At 42.2% G+C, this 18,440-nt stretch overlaps 1 protein-coding gene across 6 annotated transcripts in view; it reads right to left on the bottom strand.

Moving 5' to 3' along the window:
* The window catches only part of ST8SIA4 (ST8 alpha-N-acetyl-neuraminide alpha-2,8-sialyltransferase 4), an 83,652-nt gene extending 82,442 nt beyond the window's left edge, over window positions 1–1,210 (bottom strand). For 5 of the 6 annotated variants that reach the window (XM_074856122.1, XM_074856123.1, XM_074856127.1 and 2 more), the window contains exon 1: window positions 748–1,210. In XM_074856122.1, coding sequence (XP_074712223.1) covers window positions 748–860 — 113 coding nt within the window. In that variant the 5' untranslated portion in view covers window positions 861–1,210. The remainder of the gene's footprint in view (window positions 1–747) is intronic. The other variant, XM_074856124.1, reaches the window with a different exon arrangement.
* Window positions 1,211–18,440: the final 17,230 nt, after the last annotated feature.

Raw genomic sequence — 18,440 nt, 5'->3', positions numbered from 1 at the left:
AAATGAGGAATATAGGCATGCATGTACACAAAACACAAGGCACGACAAAGAGAAAGCTGAGGTGCAAGCAGAAAAATGGCAAGCGACATTTCGCCTTTTATTTTCAACCGAAGACAAGCAGGAGAAGGAAAATACACAACAGAGTGTCTCAGCGAAGGGACCGGAGTTTCCAGAGGAGGAGCCTCAGGAGCTAAGGGGGATGTCCCGCAGACTCTCAGAGTAAGATTCCCCAAGGAGCACCGAGTTAAGCACAGCTCCCAGGCAAACTTCAAGGACGGAGGCAAAGACCGCCTGGAGCTACCCGCGGCCGCGCACCTCGGCACGCTCGCCTCTTAAGGGCTCCCAAAGCAGGAAACGAGGCACAACGCGCTCCGGCGGCCGCCACCAGCATCTCCACCCACCCCGACCCTCGGGGAGCAGTCGCGGCCAGGTGTACTTCCCCGGCGCGCCCTACCACTGGGGCTGCGGGGGGAACAGCATCAGCCGCAACCCCAGCACCACGCATCGACCCCATCCCCCTCGCCCCCAGCCGCTGAGCTCCGCTCGTTACCCGTCCCGCAGCGGTACGCCCGCCCCGCCCCCCTCTCCGGCACCCCCCGCAGCAAGAGCGCCAAGCTGCGCTGGGTGAGCGGGTCACGGCCCGGGGTGGCCGGGTGACCCCGGTGGGGCCGCGGAGAGGACCTCAGGCAGCGATATCGCCCCGCCGCCCTCTCAGGGAGCCCTCCCGGCGCGGCGCCCCACAATTACCCAGCGAGAGGTGCCTCCCGGCGCTCTTCCGTCCGCGCTATTTCTTTCGTCTTATAAAAGATGAGGAGGAGACTTATCGTGCACACAGTCCACCTCTTCCTGACTGAACGCATGTCTTCTGCGAAACGTGGTCCCCCTCCCCCTTTTCCTTTGTTTGTCAGGGGTGTGCGGAAAACAACTCCACACGCGGCACAAATTACCAAAACCACAGTGATTTCTTTTTTAAAAATAATTAAATAAAAAAATTAAAATCAGGCGGGCGCTGACGCTGGGGGTTGTTTGGCGTTTAGTTTGTCTTTCTTTCACCCTGTCCTCCCCTACCCAGAAGCCAGGCTCGAAGGCAGCAGCTCGCTCTCCTCGGCTGGGGGGACAAATCCGTGGTGCCGCCACTGCGCGCCCACCGGGCCAAGGCGCTCTCCTCCCGTCGCTGCTCCGCTCTAGCTCCGGCTCCTCAGCAGCCCCGTTCCGATCACGGCGACCACGGGCCGGAGACGGCGCTGGCACCTCCCTCCCCAAGGCGGGGCGGTGGCGGGCGGAGCACGGCCAATGGGCGCCGCACGGGGGCGGGCACCCGGCGCCGGGCCGCGGGTAGCGGCAGCTAGGAGTGGGCACTCCCGGCTGGGGGATGCGAGGGCCCACGGTAGCGGGAGGTGTACGCCGCGGGGCGGGAGCTCACGCTGCGGCACCCGCTGTGCTGAGGGTGGAGGCTCCCCTTTTGTATCCCTTCTGTGGGGAGGGAGTGCTTTTCTATGCTGAAGCACGTTGTACCTTGTCGCCTGTTGGGTGTCAGAAAGTTTCAATAAAGGACTTCCAGCGCAGTGCCACTAAAAAGGAAAGACACTCTTCCTTTTCTGAGAAGGATAAAGGTTTTGCTATTTTTTTTTTTTCCCTTTTTCTCCCGATGGACAGTTGGAGCTTGAAACATTGAAACATTGGAGGTTTTTCCGAGCCTCGAAGCACCGTCTCGGCAGCAAACCCAGCCCCAACACCAGCGGGAGAAGCCGGAGGGGGAGGGTTGAGGAGCGGGGCGGGGGGGGGGGGGCGGGGGCGGAGGAAAGGAAACTGCAGGGTTCCTGCACACAGCCGGTGGGAGGTTAGCCTCGGAGCCTGGCCAAATTCACCGCCCAACCCCCGCTCCCCCACATCCTGTTTCATCTACACTGTCTCAACATGGCCGTTAGTTTCGTACTTCTGCTAAGGACGATTTCTCTGAAATGCACAAAAAAACCCCACCAAAACACCAAGCCCTCGAACCCCAAAACAGAACAAAAAACCCCCTTTAAAATGCATAACACAACATGAAAAAGAAATCATGAACTATATCCACTTTTCTTAGTATTATTCTGCCCTCTTCAAAGTGACTGGGCTGTCCTGGACTGTCCTTATTCTGTGTGACAGGAGTCTGCCCACAGCCCTTGAATTTGTATTTATGGAACAGGCTTCAATACCGACATCACTCTTCTCCAACGGGGATCCAGGAAGGGTTTGTGACAAATTTAGCATGAGTCGTCTCCTCTTAACTTAGGTTAAGAGCAGAAGCTCATGCGATGACAGAACCCTTCCCTGGGTCTATTTGGTCTGTTATGCTGTCTCCAGAACTGTTTGGTAATAGACATTTCACAACAAGATGCAAGCAAATTCAGAGATAAGCACAGATTTTTCCTTCCCAAGAGAGTATTCCTTCACATGTATTAAAAGTGAAGAAAGGTTATAGAAATCCTTGGGAATGTCAGGGTTGCTAATAGTTGTTATGTTCTAAAAAATCAGTGTTGTTTAAAAGGAAGGGTTTAATTCAGCCTCAGTGGAATGGAAACTTTGCAATTTCCTTCCACACAAGCCAGATCAAGCTGTGTTTTCGGTGTTTTCTCTGCTGTGACTCTGATAACCTGGTCTCAGAAACAAAAGGAGAAAAACCCATTCTATCTGTGAACGTGAACTTCAAATTTCACTTGGAATAATTCATGTCAGTTTCTTCTAGAAAAAAAGATAATTCAGTGTAAAACCCTACTTAATCCCATTGTAAAAATGGCATCACTTGTTCAGTTTAGAAGTTAGGATTCCATCAGTCTTGTCAGTCCTGTTGAGCATTTGTAATACTCTTTTTTTATACATTATATTATTTTTGTATATTAGATTATTTTTATAGTTAGATGGTCTCATCAGCAACAGATACTGGAAATGTATTCAGAGGATCCCAAATTCACCCGCCTTCAGTGGTGGTTTTACTTGTTTCACCCACAACTACTGATGGCAGTATACAATACCAGTTAGCCACAGCAGCTCTTGGTTTCATGCCAGGTCATGTGCACATTAAGAAAGTAGTGAACTTTCATCTTCTTCTTCCCCACCTTCTGCTGCACTTCCTTCCCTCTGAAGCTTAAAACCCAGCACCCCTGCTACTTCATATGGACTAATACTCACCCCACACAAGGAATCCCTGCTTGCATCCAAAAAACTTGAGGACTGACCATGATGGGTGTCATGAGGTGCCTTGTCCACTTTTCTGTGTGCTCAGGCTGGTTGCAACTAGTCTGACTGAAACTGACCTCTACCACCTGGAGAGGTCAAAAAAGTTGACTCCAAACTGACTCTATGCACAGGTAGCCACAGGTGCCTCATTCAGGCAAGTGGACACTTCAGGGGGTTTTACATCTGTGTGGTTTTGAATACCATCAGCAGTACCGGCATGTGCTCTATGATGTTCCCAGCATTCTCGAGGAAGCTATCTAATATTATAACTAACAAGCTTTATCCCATCAAGACTCCAAAACATATATTCAGTTATTAAAATGTTAAACTGTCAGTTTACACTTGAGTAAAATATGGAGAAAAACACTTGTCCAAAAGCACACATTAATAATCTGTGACCATTTTGCTGAAAATTAAGGCTGTTCCCATGCCTGTCATTCTACTACCATGAAAACATACTTCTGGGTCAGAAGAGGACTATGGGATCCTGAGATGTAACCAGTGCATGCCCTGTCACAAGGGGCGATATCACTCATGTACCTGACCTATATCATCTAAACTGTTCTTGAAGACTTCTGAGGTGGCAACTCCACCACCAACTGTCTCACATCGATCTGATCCTGCAGTGATTCACTGTCTTCACCTTCTGTGCATGCTATTCTAAGCTCTGATGTTATCTATGTAACAGGGTCCCAGAATCACAGGACTTGCTTAAAGGTTGGTCCAGGGCAAGTTCCCAACTTGCTCAGTGCTCTCCCAAATCAATCCTGAGCTCTATTTCAGAAACAGCCTTATAGCTGTCACTACAGCGAGGAAGACCCCTCTCATAGCTGTTCTAACCAGGTTTCCCTCTTAATATTAGTCTTATTCCCTAGCTCTCTGATGTACTCAAGTAATAGGCAGATGCATATAGTATATAGGTATATAGCATATATAACGTAATTGAGCCAGGTGGTACATTTAAATTGCAATGACAAAGTTCATTATAACACAAAATGAGTTTACTGTACTGAGTATTTGAATTTAAACATTCATATCTAGTATTCACCAATTTCTTTAATTACCTTTCTTTAACGTATCAATAACAGTTCATAATTCTAACCAGCTATTGAAATTATGCCTTCAAATGATTTCCTTTCTCACACAATCTAATGATATTTAAATCATTAATAGAATTTATATCAAATAGTATGGTTTGGTTTATATGAATTAAAGGGATGGTTTAGCTCTGTGAACCCAGAAATATGTTCAGCAAATCCTATTTCATGACAGCTGGTGATGACAGAACAATTTTGTTCATGGGGACTACTGGAGGAACAAAAATGTGAATAATACAAATAATCATGCATTTGAGCATTTCAGATTTCAGAGTGCTAATTAGTTCCTATGGCAAAGAGCTCTTGAAAAGCTGCATTTCATACTGAAGAAAATATCTAGAAATTTGAAACATTAACATTTGTTAAATCATACTACCATATAAAGTCCATTTTGCATCACTGGATGTCTTTAGGAACAAGTTACACAAATCTCTGGATTCTTAACTGAAGGTAGAAGGATGGATGAGGTAACTTTTAAGTATTTTAATCCCTTCTAAGTATTTTAATGTAAATCTGCTCAATTTACAGCAAGTAGAGCTTCAGATTCGTGTATAATAACTTTTAACAGAATACTTAATATTGTGGTGTCGGGGTTACCATTAGCCGGGGTCCTTATTTCTCTGTGCGGGAACAGGAACGACACAACACCAATGTGACGATCAGATCGTCCATCTTTTTTTTTTTCCAGTCCTAGTTACATTTATATCCTACTAAGTTCCGTACACGCACTCATCTATCTTCTAATAGGCTACAGGTCATCTACACGCGCTGTTCATGTGCCTCTACAAGCATTTGCATTGGTTAATTGCAATTAGCACGTAAAGCCCAAAACTTGCCAAAAACTCCCCTGTCTCATACCGTTTTGCTCAGACTTGTGTGCTTTTGCTGACCACAGGTGTTTCTCACTTATCTGCTATCTTGTGTGTTTTTGCCAGCCTTATTTTGCTGGCCTTGTCTTCGTCCTTGCATTCTTTTGCCTGCACTAACTTTCCCTCAGCGTGGCCCAGACTCCTACATTGTGGAAAGGTCATGTGTTTGTAGATGCTTCTGTTTCAGGAATAGGCATGGCTGATGCTTCATTCTTGCATTTGCTTAACACTTTTAACTCTGATTTAGACCTATACAATGTGTTTAATAGTATTAACTATTCAAATTTTGTTGTAAAAAAGAAACATCAGCTTAAAAAAATTAATGATTCTTTGAGAAATTTTTAAGTACTGCTGATATTTAGATCTGTTTTCATGCAGACATCAATATCCTTCAATATTTTCATTAGTCATTCAAGCAAAGACACCAGACATCCCCATTGTTTGCTTAATGTTAATGTGCACAGAACACTAATACTTTGCATGAGAAGTACTGTTACAACCAAAATTTGAATATGGTCTATGCTTCTCTTTCTCATCATCCATACATACTTTCATTAATATATCTTTCTTTTTTAAATATAATCTACTTGCTATTGTAGTAGAAGTCCTGTGTTACATTTTTAGCATTACTGGCATTGCAAATAGCAGTATTTCAAACATGTCAGCTATATAACGCAACAGCTTTTCTATAGGCAGAATTCAAGATGATGCAGTGAACTGCATTTTTGTATAGTTACTCCACTGTACAGGACTCAAGATTTGGGTTGGTGGTGCTTACATTTCTATTAATGTTTGGAGACACAAAAAGCAGGTCAGAATCCATATTCAGATTCCCCTCCCCTTTTGTTTTTGTGACCAACATGCAATGATGACTTAGTGTTTGCAATTGCCTTGCGGAACCACATGATCAATAATGTGGAAACAGTTGCAGTAAGCTTACCTGAATGTCTCAGCCATTTCTTTGTGTGTGTGATAGGAAGAAAACATCTTTTTTTCTAGAAGAAATGCTACCACAATTCCTTAGAAAGCACTGGAACTAAGTCCCAATGAAGTCATATTCTCTGTTTTACGTTCTTTTGTGCAGTAGTGTGTTTGTCTAGAGCAGAGGTCCCCAGATGAAGTTGCAGTGTAACAGCAAGGAAGGACATTTAATTTAGGGGCACACACTGTTGTGGTTATTGTGTTGCAGACTTCTTTGATCCAGGCACACTTATATAGTAGTAAAATATAAACCATATTAACATTTCAAGGACAGTGCTCCTTGGCCACCTAAAAAAAGACATTGTTGGTTGTCATCATCTCCTCCTTAGTTTTGTGACACAGGATATTACAATGTTCCATTGACATTGGTTATAAGTATGCACATTTTCTGCTAATTCAAAATGGCAGTCAGCTGATACGCCTTTCAGGAAGGCTAAAACCTCACTGCTTTAAATCAAAATGGCTGTCACATTCCTGGAAGCTGTATGTGTGAAATCTGATAATGATGAGCTGCACTACTTCCAATATTTTTTCAATGAGGCTCAAGACAGTCTGCCCTTAGGGAAAATAATCATCCTCTATTTTCTATAATTGGGATAAACAGAAAAAAATGAGGAAACAGAAATAAAGATTAGGCAACACTGGGAAACTTAACAGAAGAGAAATAGAGAAGAGGACACAGATACAGAAGGATAGGGATGAGGGGATTAAGGGGTTGGGAACAAGCAGAGAGGGAAACAGCTGTATCTGGTCCAATAAAAGAGATGGGAGAAAAAGTTGAGAGTTCAGAGAAGGTACAAGAAACTCCTTGAATGGAGTAGCATGAGTAACTCAGGCCTACTTGTTACAGAGGCTCCCAAATGAGCAACCAACCACCAAAAATAAAAAATTAATTCTTAACACAGTTATCTAGCTCTCCATAAATTACAGGTTCAAATGTCTGTGAGAGGAGAACAGAACAACTTTATAGGGTTTAACGGCAACCCAAAACGCATAACAAATAACTCTATGGGGTTTAACAGCAACCCAAAATGCAGAACAAAGCCCCACTCCCTAGGGTTTAACGGGAACCCAAAACGCTTTATCACTCACCTGACAAGTGAGGGCTTTCAACCTCGAGGACCTGCTCAGGGCAGCGTCCCGACCCAGGGCCCCTCAAGAAGTTTCCTTGGGCAGCATCCTGACCTAAGGGGAGAGTCCTCGACCGCAGCTTCTGCTCCAGGAGACAAGCTCAAAATGGCTCCCCAGGGTCCTCCATGTATACCCAGGCCGAATCTGACCTGTAGTCAATAGCGGCTCCCATTGGCCAAAGGCCCCAATTACCGCAAAGCCCTGAGAACAAAGGCAGTCAGGAGCTGATGCACTTCAGCAGCCAAGAAGCTCTGCTTTCATTGGGCGGATGCACCTGCCACACTACTGAAGAAGCTGAGGTAAGAAATGTGTACAGTTGTGGCTGCCTTGCTCTGGATTTGTCCTTCCTGTGAGAACAAAACCATTTTCTCCCTTGCTTAAATGTGCCTGAGCTTGTGTTGAAGCCCTAAATTCTCTTCACTGTTCACATACCATTCTATTTTGGAGTCTGAATGAAGAATTTATCTTTCTGGAATGTAAAGCATGGTTCAGCTAGGAGACTGCATTTACTTAAAAGTTTATTTTTTGTCAAATGAAAGAAAGTCAAGAAAATTTCTGGGAGTATTTCTATCCCTGTAGTTTAATAATCTGTAAATTACAAACACAATTAAAACATAACTAGACAAACAATTACAACTCCAGAAAACACTCCTCTTTCTGATTACACCAAACCTACAACTTGTCTCTTCATAAGGGCAACAAGGCATCTTTTCCTTCAGACTCTGAACCTAGGCCTAGTGGTATTACCAGGTAAAACTGCTGGGAGCTAATCAAGAAAACCTTTGATACTGTCCAGCCCTGCCAAGACTTTCCTTCTTAGTCATGGGAAATTGCTAAGAGTTTAAAAGGACTATGAACACATTCTTATGATGTTAATTGAGCTGTCCCTATTGCAGAATGGGAGGTGAAGAAAGATCTTGGCTACATGTTAGCATTGGGTTAGTTCTGATTTTTTGTGCTTGCTCATGACTGAAGTGAAATCTTGGTCCAAAGTGGCTTAGGTTTGGGGTGAGAGGTCAGGTTTGGGGTTAGGGTTTAGGATTAAAGTTAGGGGTTAGGAGCATTAGGATTAGAGTTATGGTCATTAGAGTTTAGGGTTAGGGTGTTAGGGTTAGGTGTTAAGAGGTAGGGGTTACAGGTTAATGTTAGGGCTAGGGTTGGGATTAGGGGTTATGATTAGGGTTAGGTTTGTTAGGTTTAACTCAGCTACATTGAGTCTGTTCTGCTTTTAGATAGCCTCAGATCAGTGATCTCAGCAGAGCCCCTTATTACATGGGACATCAGGAAGACCCCAAACTGTCTGCCCTATATTGGTCCTATGGTGTTTCTGTTAGGCCTCCCCAAGATAGGAAGTATGATCAGCCTCAGGCAGATCATCTCTGTTCTTGCATACTCACTCAACATGACATAAAAAGTCCAGGTTAGTTTAGAACAAGATCAATCTTTCTGTTTTGTCCTTCTATGCTTTAGGCAAGCTTCTAGAGCTGAAAGACCTGGAATCACAGCAAGCTGAATTTAGGTTTCCACATAGCCCAGACCCATGCACAAAATACAGCACCAAGGTACTTATTCAGAAGCAATGTTGTCTTGGTCTGCCTGAAATTTTAAGTCCTGCATACTACTAAGAGGCAGTAGGCAAACACAAGACAGGGAAAAGCATGATTAATTGTAGTTAAGACATGTTGTCAGCACACCAGCTACCAGATTACTCTTCAGTTGTTACTGCAGAAATTAAGTTTAAGAAAGTATCTGAAAGACATTATAATACTTACTTTAATCTATTAATGTAGAGCTTGTATGTTAATTGTTTTTTTTCCAAGTGAGTAATCATGGTTATAAAAGCAAGGGAGATAGAACATTAAATGACTTTTTCCTTTATTTGAAAGGCTATGGTTTAGTTTCGTTTATTTATAGCACTTCATAACTCATTACTGCATGCATAGTAATATATTTACTAAACACATTGTAGTGAAAATATGAGAGATTACTGCATGAATTTTCTATGTTTGAGAACTAGAACGAGATTTTCTGAAAAGCTATATGGTGGATTTGTGAGGTTCTACTGTATTTTAATAACTGTGAATAGCCTCCCAGTGAGAACCATCATTCTACTAATAGCTCCCAGAAGGATACCCACCTAGGCTATATAGATTTGGACGTGGGGAAAGAAGCTTTTTATCTGAATTCAAACCACAACGGGAGCCATTCACTCTTTGGGAACTAATTCCTATTTTTATTAATGCTATTTTTAATTTTGCTTAATTTAATGGTGGTTAAACTGTATATAGATAGATACTACAAAATTGTCTGACTTTTATTGATTTGTGTCAAAATCACACAAAAGAGCTTCCTATATTCTTTCAACTATATTTTCTTACTCTTTGACAGTAACACTGTGAGGCATTTGCTGAGATCAAGATTACAATTTTTTTCTTTTTCTTCTTCTAGTTGGAAAACTGTAATTCAACTAGTCTTCTATGGCATCTTTATTAGTTTCAACAAAAGGAAATCTTTTCCTTGTCCAAAACTAAATTTTTGGTCAGTGGGAGAGTTCAGACCTACCAGTAATTTAGTCTGTTCTGCACTCACCTGCCATACAAAGGATTTGGACTCAAAACCCTATCAAAGGAGGTTTTTGCTTGTCTTCAGCAGCAGCGTATAGACCTTGTATGGGCAGATGAACAAGCAAGCCCTTTTTGTTGACAGCTAAACTACCTAAACATGATCTCATGTTTGCTGCAGAAAAAAGCATGTGTGTAAACTTACTGTATATCAACCAACAGATGCTGTAAGTTTACAGTATATCTATCTGTGGCAACTTGTTTGTGAAGCTGTACCCTCAGCCTGCGTTGCTATGATCCAGTTCATTTTTAATGACAGCTTTCAATTACAGTTTTACAGTATAAGTGAGAGGAAGATGCTTACACCATTGCCTAGTGCTTAAGACAGAACGAAACCCCTATCTACTACATTCCAAATAAGATCTTTAAGCAGTAGTCTCTTCAGGGCAAGTCATTCTCTAAAATGCAATAATATCCCTTTTTTGTTTGGTTGGTTGGTTTTTTCTGTTTTATTTCTTTCCAAACTAGGATTTGATATTCCAGTCACAGATGATCAGAGTCCTAGATATTTAAATTCCCATAGGAAAGCCCGCCTTAGAAATTACAGTGCACACAGAAGACACTGGCACCAAGCAGGGTCAGAAAAACCCACAGGGAAATAGGCTTTCCCAGATCAGTGGGCAGACATGTGAAGCAGATCTAAGCTTGAGTTTCTGATTCTACTGAAGTTAATCATAAAATTTTGATTGACTTAAGCAGGGTTAGGATATCACTTCAGCTCTCCTACCTTCCAGTCCTGTACTCAAAATAGGAAGCCAGTAAATGTCACAAGAACATATCAAGAAAAATATTCCCTAATTTTACTTAGTGTATTTCATTAAATATTATCTCTTAGGCTAAAAAGTTTAAAACATTACAAAAAGTACAAATGTATTACATAGAAATTGAATTAATAATCTAATCCTATTACTTGTAGTCTGCTCAGAGGCAGTATATAGGGGAAATAATTTTTTTCCATATTTTAATGACTCAGGAAAAGCATACAAAATCTTAACCAGCCACAGTTATAGAAGTCCTTTAGAAGCTTTTCAATTTTAAGACTTTTTCATCTGAGGAAATATAAGCACTGTATCAACTTTAGAGACTTTTTCTTTTGACTTTAAAAAGTATGAGTTGCATTAAATAAAAGGCAGAGAACTTTCTATTTTTGCTTACAACACTTTAGATTTTAGTGCCCTTTAAAAAAAATTACATCACAAGATCAAAAGTAGCTATTTTTGATGGAAAGGAATAGCACAATAACTATTTATATAGTTCAGAGAAACACTGTGGAAAGTGTGTTTGATTTACCAAGCTTATCACAGACTTTAACATTAAAGTGCAAGGAATATTTGGGTTTGAAATCACTGGTTCAGCCCTGACTGAAATAAAATAATGTTTGAGGGAAAGGAGTATATATATACACACACATATATCTAAAGTGCTGTAAGACACAAGATGTAAATATTCTTTAATTACAGAGGAGCAGACAAATCTGAGTCTGAAGTGCTTGAACAGGAAATTGCCACCTACCTAGGAAGAATTTTGAGAATTTATTTTCACATGTCTATTTTAGCTGACTGCAGATTGGGGAAATCTGCGTTGGTCCTAGGCTAGACAAAAGTATATCATCAATTTGTGCCCAAAACCAGGTAATTTGAAATTATTTTTCTCAGCTGCTGCAAAGTGCTGTAGTCTGATTGTGTGCTCTCGGTAGAGAATTTCCACAGTACAAAGCACAGGTGTGTCACGTCTAGGTCTGTGCTTCCTCTACACATCCTTGCCTCAAAAATAAGCCAAGCAGAGGGAAGAGAAGACAGAAGAGAGCTGTAGTGTAGTATGTTGTCGTGGTTTAGCTAGGATAGGGTTAAGTTTCCCCAGCAGTGGGGGGGAAGCTCTAGCCAGGTTATTCAATACCATTCTGACATCACCTCCAGGCATCCAAGTGCGGGAGCGCGGGAGAGTTGGTGAGTACGTGTGTTATGGGATCTCTCTGCTCTCACTGCTGTATCGGTAGATATCTTGCTCTGTTCATTGTTATTACTGTTATTGTTATTGTTGTTGTTTGTTGTGTTGCTGTTGCTCTGTTGTATTAAACCTCTCCTTATCTCAGCCCTGGGGCTTTGTATTTCACTCCCTTTGTGGGGGAGGGGCAGTGGCCACGTGGTCTCAGACCCCGGCAGAGCCTAAACCACATATGTCAATCCTCCCCTGGCAGTGACTGGAAATTGCTTTGGAGCCAGGTCCTACCAGCCCAAGCTCTGGTACAGAGCACAGAAATATTCTGCGTTCTCAGGATGAGAAGGCTTAGGAAGCCCTTTTGTCAATAACAGTATGATATTTATGATGAATTCCAGGTGCCACTTGCTTCCCAAAAGTCAATGGCTTGCATATTTTATAGTGTAATATGGGAGTAGCTCTCAGTATGAGTGTGTTTACACTCAGCTTTCATAAGCACCTGTGATGCATTAGTGTGTTTTGACCACACCATTCCAAATGGGTTTTAGCAGCACCTTTCTCAGAATCTTTGTCTGAACAACTTAATGCTGGATGTGTCATGTAGGACTCCTCTTAGCATTTCTTTCAGCATCTCAGATTATCAAGATTTGAGCTGTACATCTAACAAACCAGCATTCTTAGGTCAATGATCTTAGAATTCAGGCAGATTATTTTCAAGAAAAATGTGCTTATTTGCAGGGAACTTTATATTTTTACAGTCTGGAGAAGCAAGCAAACTGGTGATGAATGAGCTCAGGCTTGCTGCAAAAACATGTTGTTCTTTGCTAAGTAACTTTTATCCCAGCTGTGCTATTCTGTTGTATTCCCCTGTGAAATTCTTTCTATAGGGCAACCCAAAAAGCAATTTGAGGAAACAGACTCTCTCCAGGTGAAACATTGTCATGTGTTCACAGACCTCTTTCTCCACTAACAGATCCTATACCACACAAATGCTCCATTTTTGTCCTCAACAGATACATGATACATCTTTTCCGGCAGGCTATCAGTTCTTTGGCTTTGGGTACAGATGTGTTTTTCCTTTGTCCTGATGCCCCAAAGCTAGTCATTTACACACTGCATTGCTTATCTGTTTTGCTTTGTCTGCTGTACTGCACATGAAGTTTTTCTAACAAATTGAATTATGTGTCATTTGCTTAGTTTCAGTTTTAGATAGTGCCTTACTGATGGCTTCCTAAATGCTGGGAATGTCTTCAAACTCCTGCAAAATGAGTTTGATCCTTTACCATTCAAGTGAAAGCAGCATTTTCATAAGGTGAAGATTTGTAAACATGCTGAATAATACCACTTAACAGTATAGTCCTGTATTTAAGCATAGCTCACTGTTTTATTTCACCAGAGATGAAAGTAGAAATGAAAATAATACATTTCAGCTTGCTCTGCAGTGGTCCTTCGCTTTACTCACATTGTACGTGCCCTCCCTATAGGTGCTGACCAGCCAATGCAAACAATGATACATTTCTTGCACAGTTTTTCCCATGTGCCAAATAATGCCCTGGCTTGTTGGCTGTCACAGCCTGTATATCATTATCTCCTTGATTCTGATATTTACATTTCCAGATCAGAATTTTATTGTTTAAATCAATTTGAACTTGCAATCATTGTATCAAAGCACCATTCATTTTTATCTCCCAAGTTTCTTCTCGGTCCAGTAAGTTTTAGTGAGTTTCATCTATCTGTCTTTTTTAATGGGTTTCTCCATATTCCAACTACTCTCATCTCTCTCAGGAAGGACTCATTTTAATCAATTAAGACTGCAAGACTTATTCTTTTGTTGTTTCAGTCAGTTTTTACTTTTCAGTTAAAAACTACTGCTTTGGTATGTTCCTTTTTTTGTGTTAAGTAAAGCAGATCTTCAATTTCTGTCTCAGATCTCGAGTGAACATTAGCTGAAGCCACCACTTCAGTCAGTCCCTTACAATGACCATGCTTTTAGCTCTGCTGGAACACTTACCTGCACTCTCCTTCCAGCCACTGCATTTCTACGTATCCTGTGGGAATGCTTTTCTGTGGGCAGTCAGTCCTCTGTCCCTTCTCATACAGTGAAAGGGCAGAGGACAATTATACCTATCTCTTTGTAACTTGTATTGTGTGTTCATGATGTCCTTCCATAAAGTTTCTATATCTGAGAAGTGAAGGAATTTAAAAACAGAGTTTCTGATTGAAACTGTACCTACCTTTATGCAGTTGGTCTTCTCAGATGTTTAAATGAGGTTGAAACATGAGGGGAGGTCTCACAGCATCAGCCAACGTGAATGTGTGGGCTTTTTCTGCCTTCTAAAAAGAAATGAAAGGTAGAAAAGAAAATTCAGCTCCCTTGATCTTTTAAACTTGCTTCAGTTCCCAGTGATGTTCCTCAGTACTCAAAGAAGGCAACCTTTTAGGTGCCTTTCTCAGTTTGTGGACCACGCAACTACAGAGATTTGTAGGAGTAGATGTTTAATTCAGAAGTTTTCAGCGGTGACACCTTACGCCATGAGACATTTGGCAAAGCCCAGCAAATTAGAATTTTTCTCTTGCCATCACTTGTATACGTCACATTTCCATTACATGATTTGAGAAAGAAAACAAACACTTAGTGGAAGTGAAGTAAAGCTGCCACAGTCGCTCCCAGCTCTGTCAGTCTGAGCCTCTATAAAGCTTTTGTTTTCTTCTTGAAGAAAATCACAGTGTAAAGAAATTGTATGTGCGAAATCCTACACATCTAAAGATTCAGAAACCTATGATTTAGTGCACCAGGAGCATGAAAAAATGCTAGACTAAGTTATTCAATATTGATCCATGCACAAAGGGTTGGTTTTGAGGAAAATTGCAATTTGACCTGTGAAACTGCAGACCCATATTTCTACAAGCCTGCAATATAGCTAAGTCATATGTATTGCAGTATCCAAGTCAGAAGTTAGTCAGTGACTACAGTCCACATGAAATAAAAGGCAACATACAAAGGTAGTGTGAGGAAAGAGGCTTGATCTGCAAATCCCAACAAATATGTCCAGGGCCAGTAAAAACTGTGCTTCACAAATATTCTTATCAGTAAGCAGAGTGAGAAAGAAACTCCACCTAATTAAACATAGAGATCACAGGAAAAATCCCAGAAGGGTAAATCACTGACTGAAACAGACTGTCTGTGCAATAAATGGGACAGTTCTCAAAGCAAAATGCCAAAGAGTGCAGGACAAGAGGCAGTAGATCACACAATCAATAACAGCAACATATGCTATTTTTAAAAAAACCTGCTGATTAAAAAAGCAAAGAATTTGAGGCTGGTAGACATGCAGAATCAGTTTTTTGTCAGGACTTGGAGATATACAAGGATATATCCTACAATCAACTCATTACAGCAAACTAAAGAACAAGAGATAGGTTTCCAATAAGGATAAACTGAAGAAAAGCTGTCACCAGGGACTGCTCAGTCAAAAGAAGAAAATGGAGATCTCAGTTTGGCAAAATATTAAGAAAAACTTGTCCCCATCTCCTTAATTTTAAACATGTGTGTTGGCCTAAGATATCACTATGCATGCAGATGAGCCCATTTTAAGAAGTTTTGTACTCAGTTGGGGTTCTCAGGATTTTACAGAGTCAAGACTTAAAGTTCTCTTTTTCCTGGATTCATTTTGCTTTTCAGTAGTTGGTTGAGCTATTTTATCACTCAGAACTTCAAAATGTTTTAACATTTCAGACAAAATAACAGTTTGCTAGAACAGAGTCCATTCCAATAGTTTTTTACCCTTGGTAGACCTAAATCAGTTTGCCACACAAAAGATTGAGGACAATGCATCATTTGAAAAGAACTTATGTTTTAGGAAAAGCCGACACTAAATAAACTTTAATGTGCCTAAGTTATTTTTGGCCCATCTGAAAAATTAAATCCATTCTCCTGCTAAATAAGATTTTTGTATATACTAAAGCACAAATTTACTTCTTTTGTAACATTTTTACCTGAGCAGTAACTGAATCTGTAAAAGCTGACATGGTTGGAGTATTACCCTGGTCACCTCCATTTTCTCACCTTGTATTTTAGTATTCTCAGGGAAACATCGCAAGGCTTTTCAACCTCAAGGCAATCAGATTCATTTAAATAAAACAATAAGGGGGAAAAAATATATCACTGTTCCTCTGCATAGATGCAATGGCTATTAAAGAGATTTTTTATAAGTCACAGAATCACAGAATCATTCAGGTTGGAAAAGACCCTTGGGATCATCAAGTCCAACCATCAGCCCTACTCTACAAAGTTCTCCCCTACACCATATCCCCCAACATCTCATCTAAACGACCCTTAAACACATCCAGGGATGGTGACTCCACCACCTCCCTGAGCAGCCTATTCCACTGTCTGACCACTCTTTCTGTGAAAAATTTTTTCCTAATGTCCAGTCTGAACCTCCCCTGTTGCAGTTTAAAGCCATTCTCTCTTGTTCTGTCACTAATTACCTGTGAGAAGAGACCAGCACCAACCTCTCTACAATGTCCTTTCAGGTAGTTGTAGAGTGATGAGGTCTTCCCTTAGCCTTCTCCTCAAACTAAACAGTCCCAGCTCCTTCAATTGATCCTCATAGGATTTATTCTCCAGGCCCTTCACCAGCTTCATTGCCCTCCTCTGCACTCGCTCCAGCACCTTGATATCTCTCTTGTATTGAGGTGCCCAAAACTGGACACAATACTCCAGGTGTGGCCTCACCAGTGCAGAGTACAGGGGGACTATCACCTCCCTACTTCTGGTCACACTATTTCTAATACAAGCCAGGATGCCATTGGCTTTCTTGGCCACCTGGGCACACTGCTGGCTCATGTTCAGCTGCTTGTCAATGAGAACCCCCAGATCCTTCTCTTCCAGACAGCTCTCCAGCCACACCTCCCCAAGCCTGTAGCGGTGCATGGGGTTGTTGTGGCCCAAGTGCAGGACCTGGCACTTGGCCTTGTTGAAGCTTATCCCGTTAACATTGGCCCACCGATCCAATCTATCCAAGTCTCTCTGTAGAGTCTCCCTATCCTCATGCAGATCGACACTCCCGCTTAACTTGGTGTTATCTGCGATCTTACTGATGATACACTCTATGTCCTTATCAAGATCATCAATAAAGATGTTGAACAGAAATGGTCCCAACACCGAACCCTGAGGAACACCACTTGTGACAGGCCACCAGCTGGATTTAGCTCCATTGACCACCACTCTCTGGGACCGTCCATCCAGCCAGTGCTTAACCCAGCAGACCGTTTGCTCATCCAGGACATGGGCAGCCAGTTTTTCTATGAGAATTCTATGGGGAACTGTGTCGAATGCTTTTTGAAATTCCAGGTAGACAATATCCACAGCCTTTCCCTCGTTCAATAGTTGGGTCATCCTGTCATAGAAGGAGATCAGGTTTGTCAGGCAGGACCTGCCTTTCATAAACCCATGCTGACTAGGCCTGATCCCCTGGTTGTCCATTATATGACTTGTAATGGCACTCGAGATGACCTGCTCCATGACCTTCCCTGGTACCGAGGTCAGACTGACAGGTCTATAGTTTCCCAGATCCTCCTTTCTGCCTCCCTTGTAGACGGGTGTTACATTTGCTACCCTCCAGTCCAATGGGACCTCCCCAGTTAGCCATGACTTCAGGTAAATAATGGAAAGCGGCTTGGCGAGGACATCTGCCAACTCTTTCAGCACCCTTGGGTGTAACCCATCTGGTCCCACAGTCTTGTGTGCATCCAAGTGGTGTAGCAGGTCTCTGACCACTTCCTCTTTAATTGTGCTGACCTCATTCTGCTTCCCCTCCCCATCTCCCAGCTCATGAGGCTGGGTGTCCAGGGAACAGCCAGTTCCACTCCTGAAGACTGAGGCAAAGTAGATGTTGAGCACCTCAACCTTTGCCTCATTCTTTGTTACTATGTCTCCCTCTGCATCCAATAAAGGAGGGAGATTTTCCCTAATCCTCCTTTTGTTGTTAATGAATTTATAGAAACATTTTTTATTATCTTTAACAGCTGCAGCCAGGTTGAGCTCTAGCTGCACTTTGGCTCTACTAATGTTCTCCCTGCATAGCTTCACTACATCTTTATAGTCTTCGTGAGAGACCTGCCCCCTCTTCCAAAGGTCATAGATTCTCCTTCTGTTCTTGAGATCCAGCCAAAGGTCCCTGTTTAGCCAGGCCAGTCTCCTTCCCCGCCTGCTTGTTTTTTGGCATGTGGGAACAGCCTGCTCCTGTGCCTTTAAGACTTCTCTCTTGAAGTATGTCCAGCCTTCCTGGACTCCCATATCCTTCAGGGCAGCCTCCCAAGGGATTTTGTTAATCAGTCTTTTGAACAGGTCAAAGTTTGCCCCCTGGAAGTCTAAGGTGGCAGTTTTACTAACCCCTCTCTTTGTTTCTCCAAGGATCGAAAACTCAATCATCTCATTATCACTGCACCCTAGACAGCCTCCAACCTTTACTCTCCCCACAAGCTCTTCCCTGTTCACAAGAAGCAGGTCCAGGAGGGCACCTTCCCTGGTCGGCTCACTCACCAGCTGTGTGAGGAAGTTATCCTCCACACATTCCAGGAAC

Source organism: Strix uralensis, chromosome Z (genome assembly GCF_047716275.1).
Source record: "Strix uralensis isolate ZFMK-TIS-50842 chromosome Z, bStrUra1, whole genome shotgun sequence".
In the NCBI taxonomy this organism is placed as follows: Eukaryota; Metazoa; Chordata; class Aves; order Strigiformes; family Strigidae; genus Strix; species Strix uralensis.
This window is presented reverse-complemented; position numbering and strand designations above follow the sequence as displayed.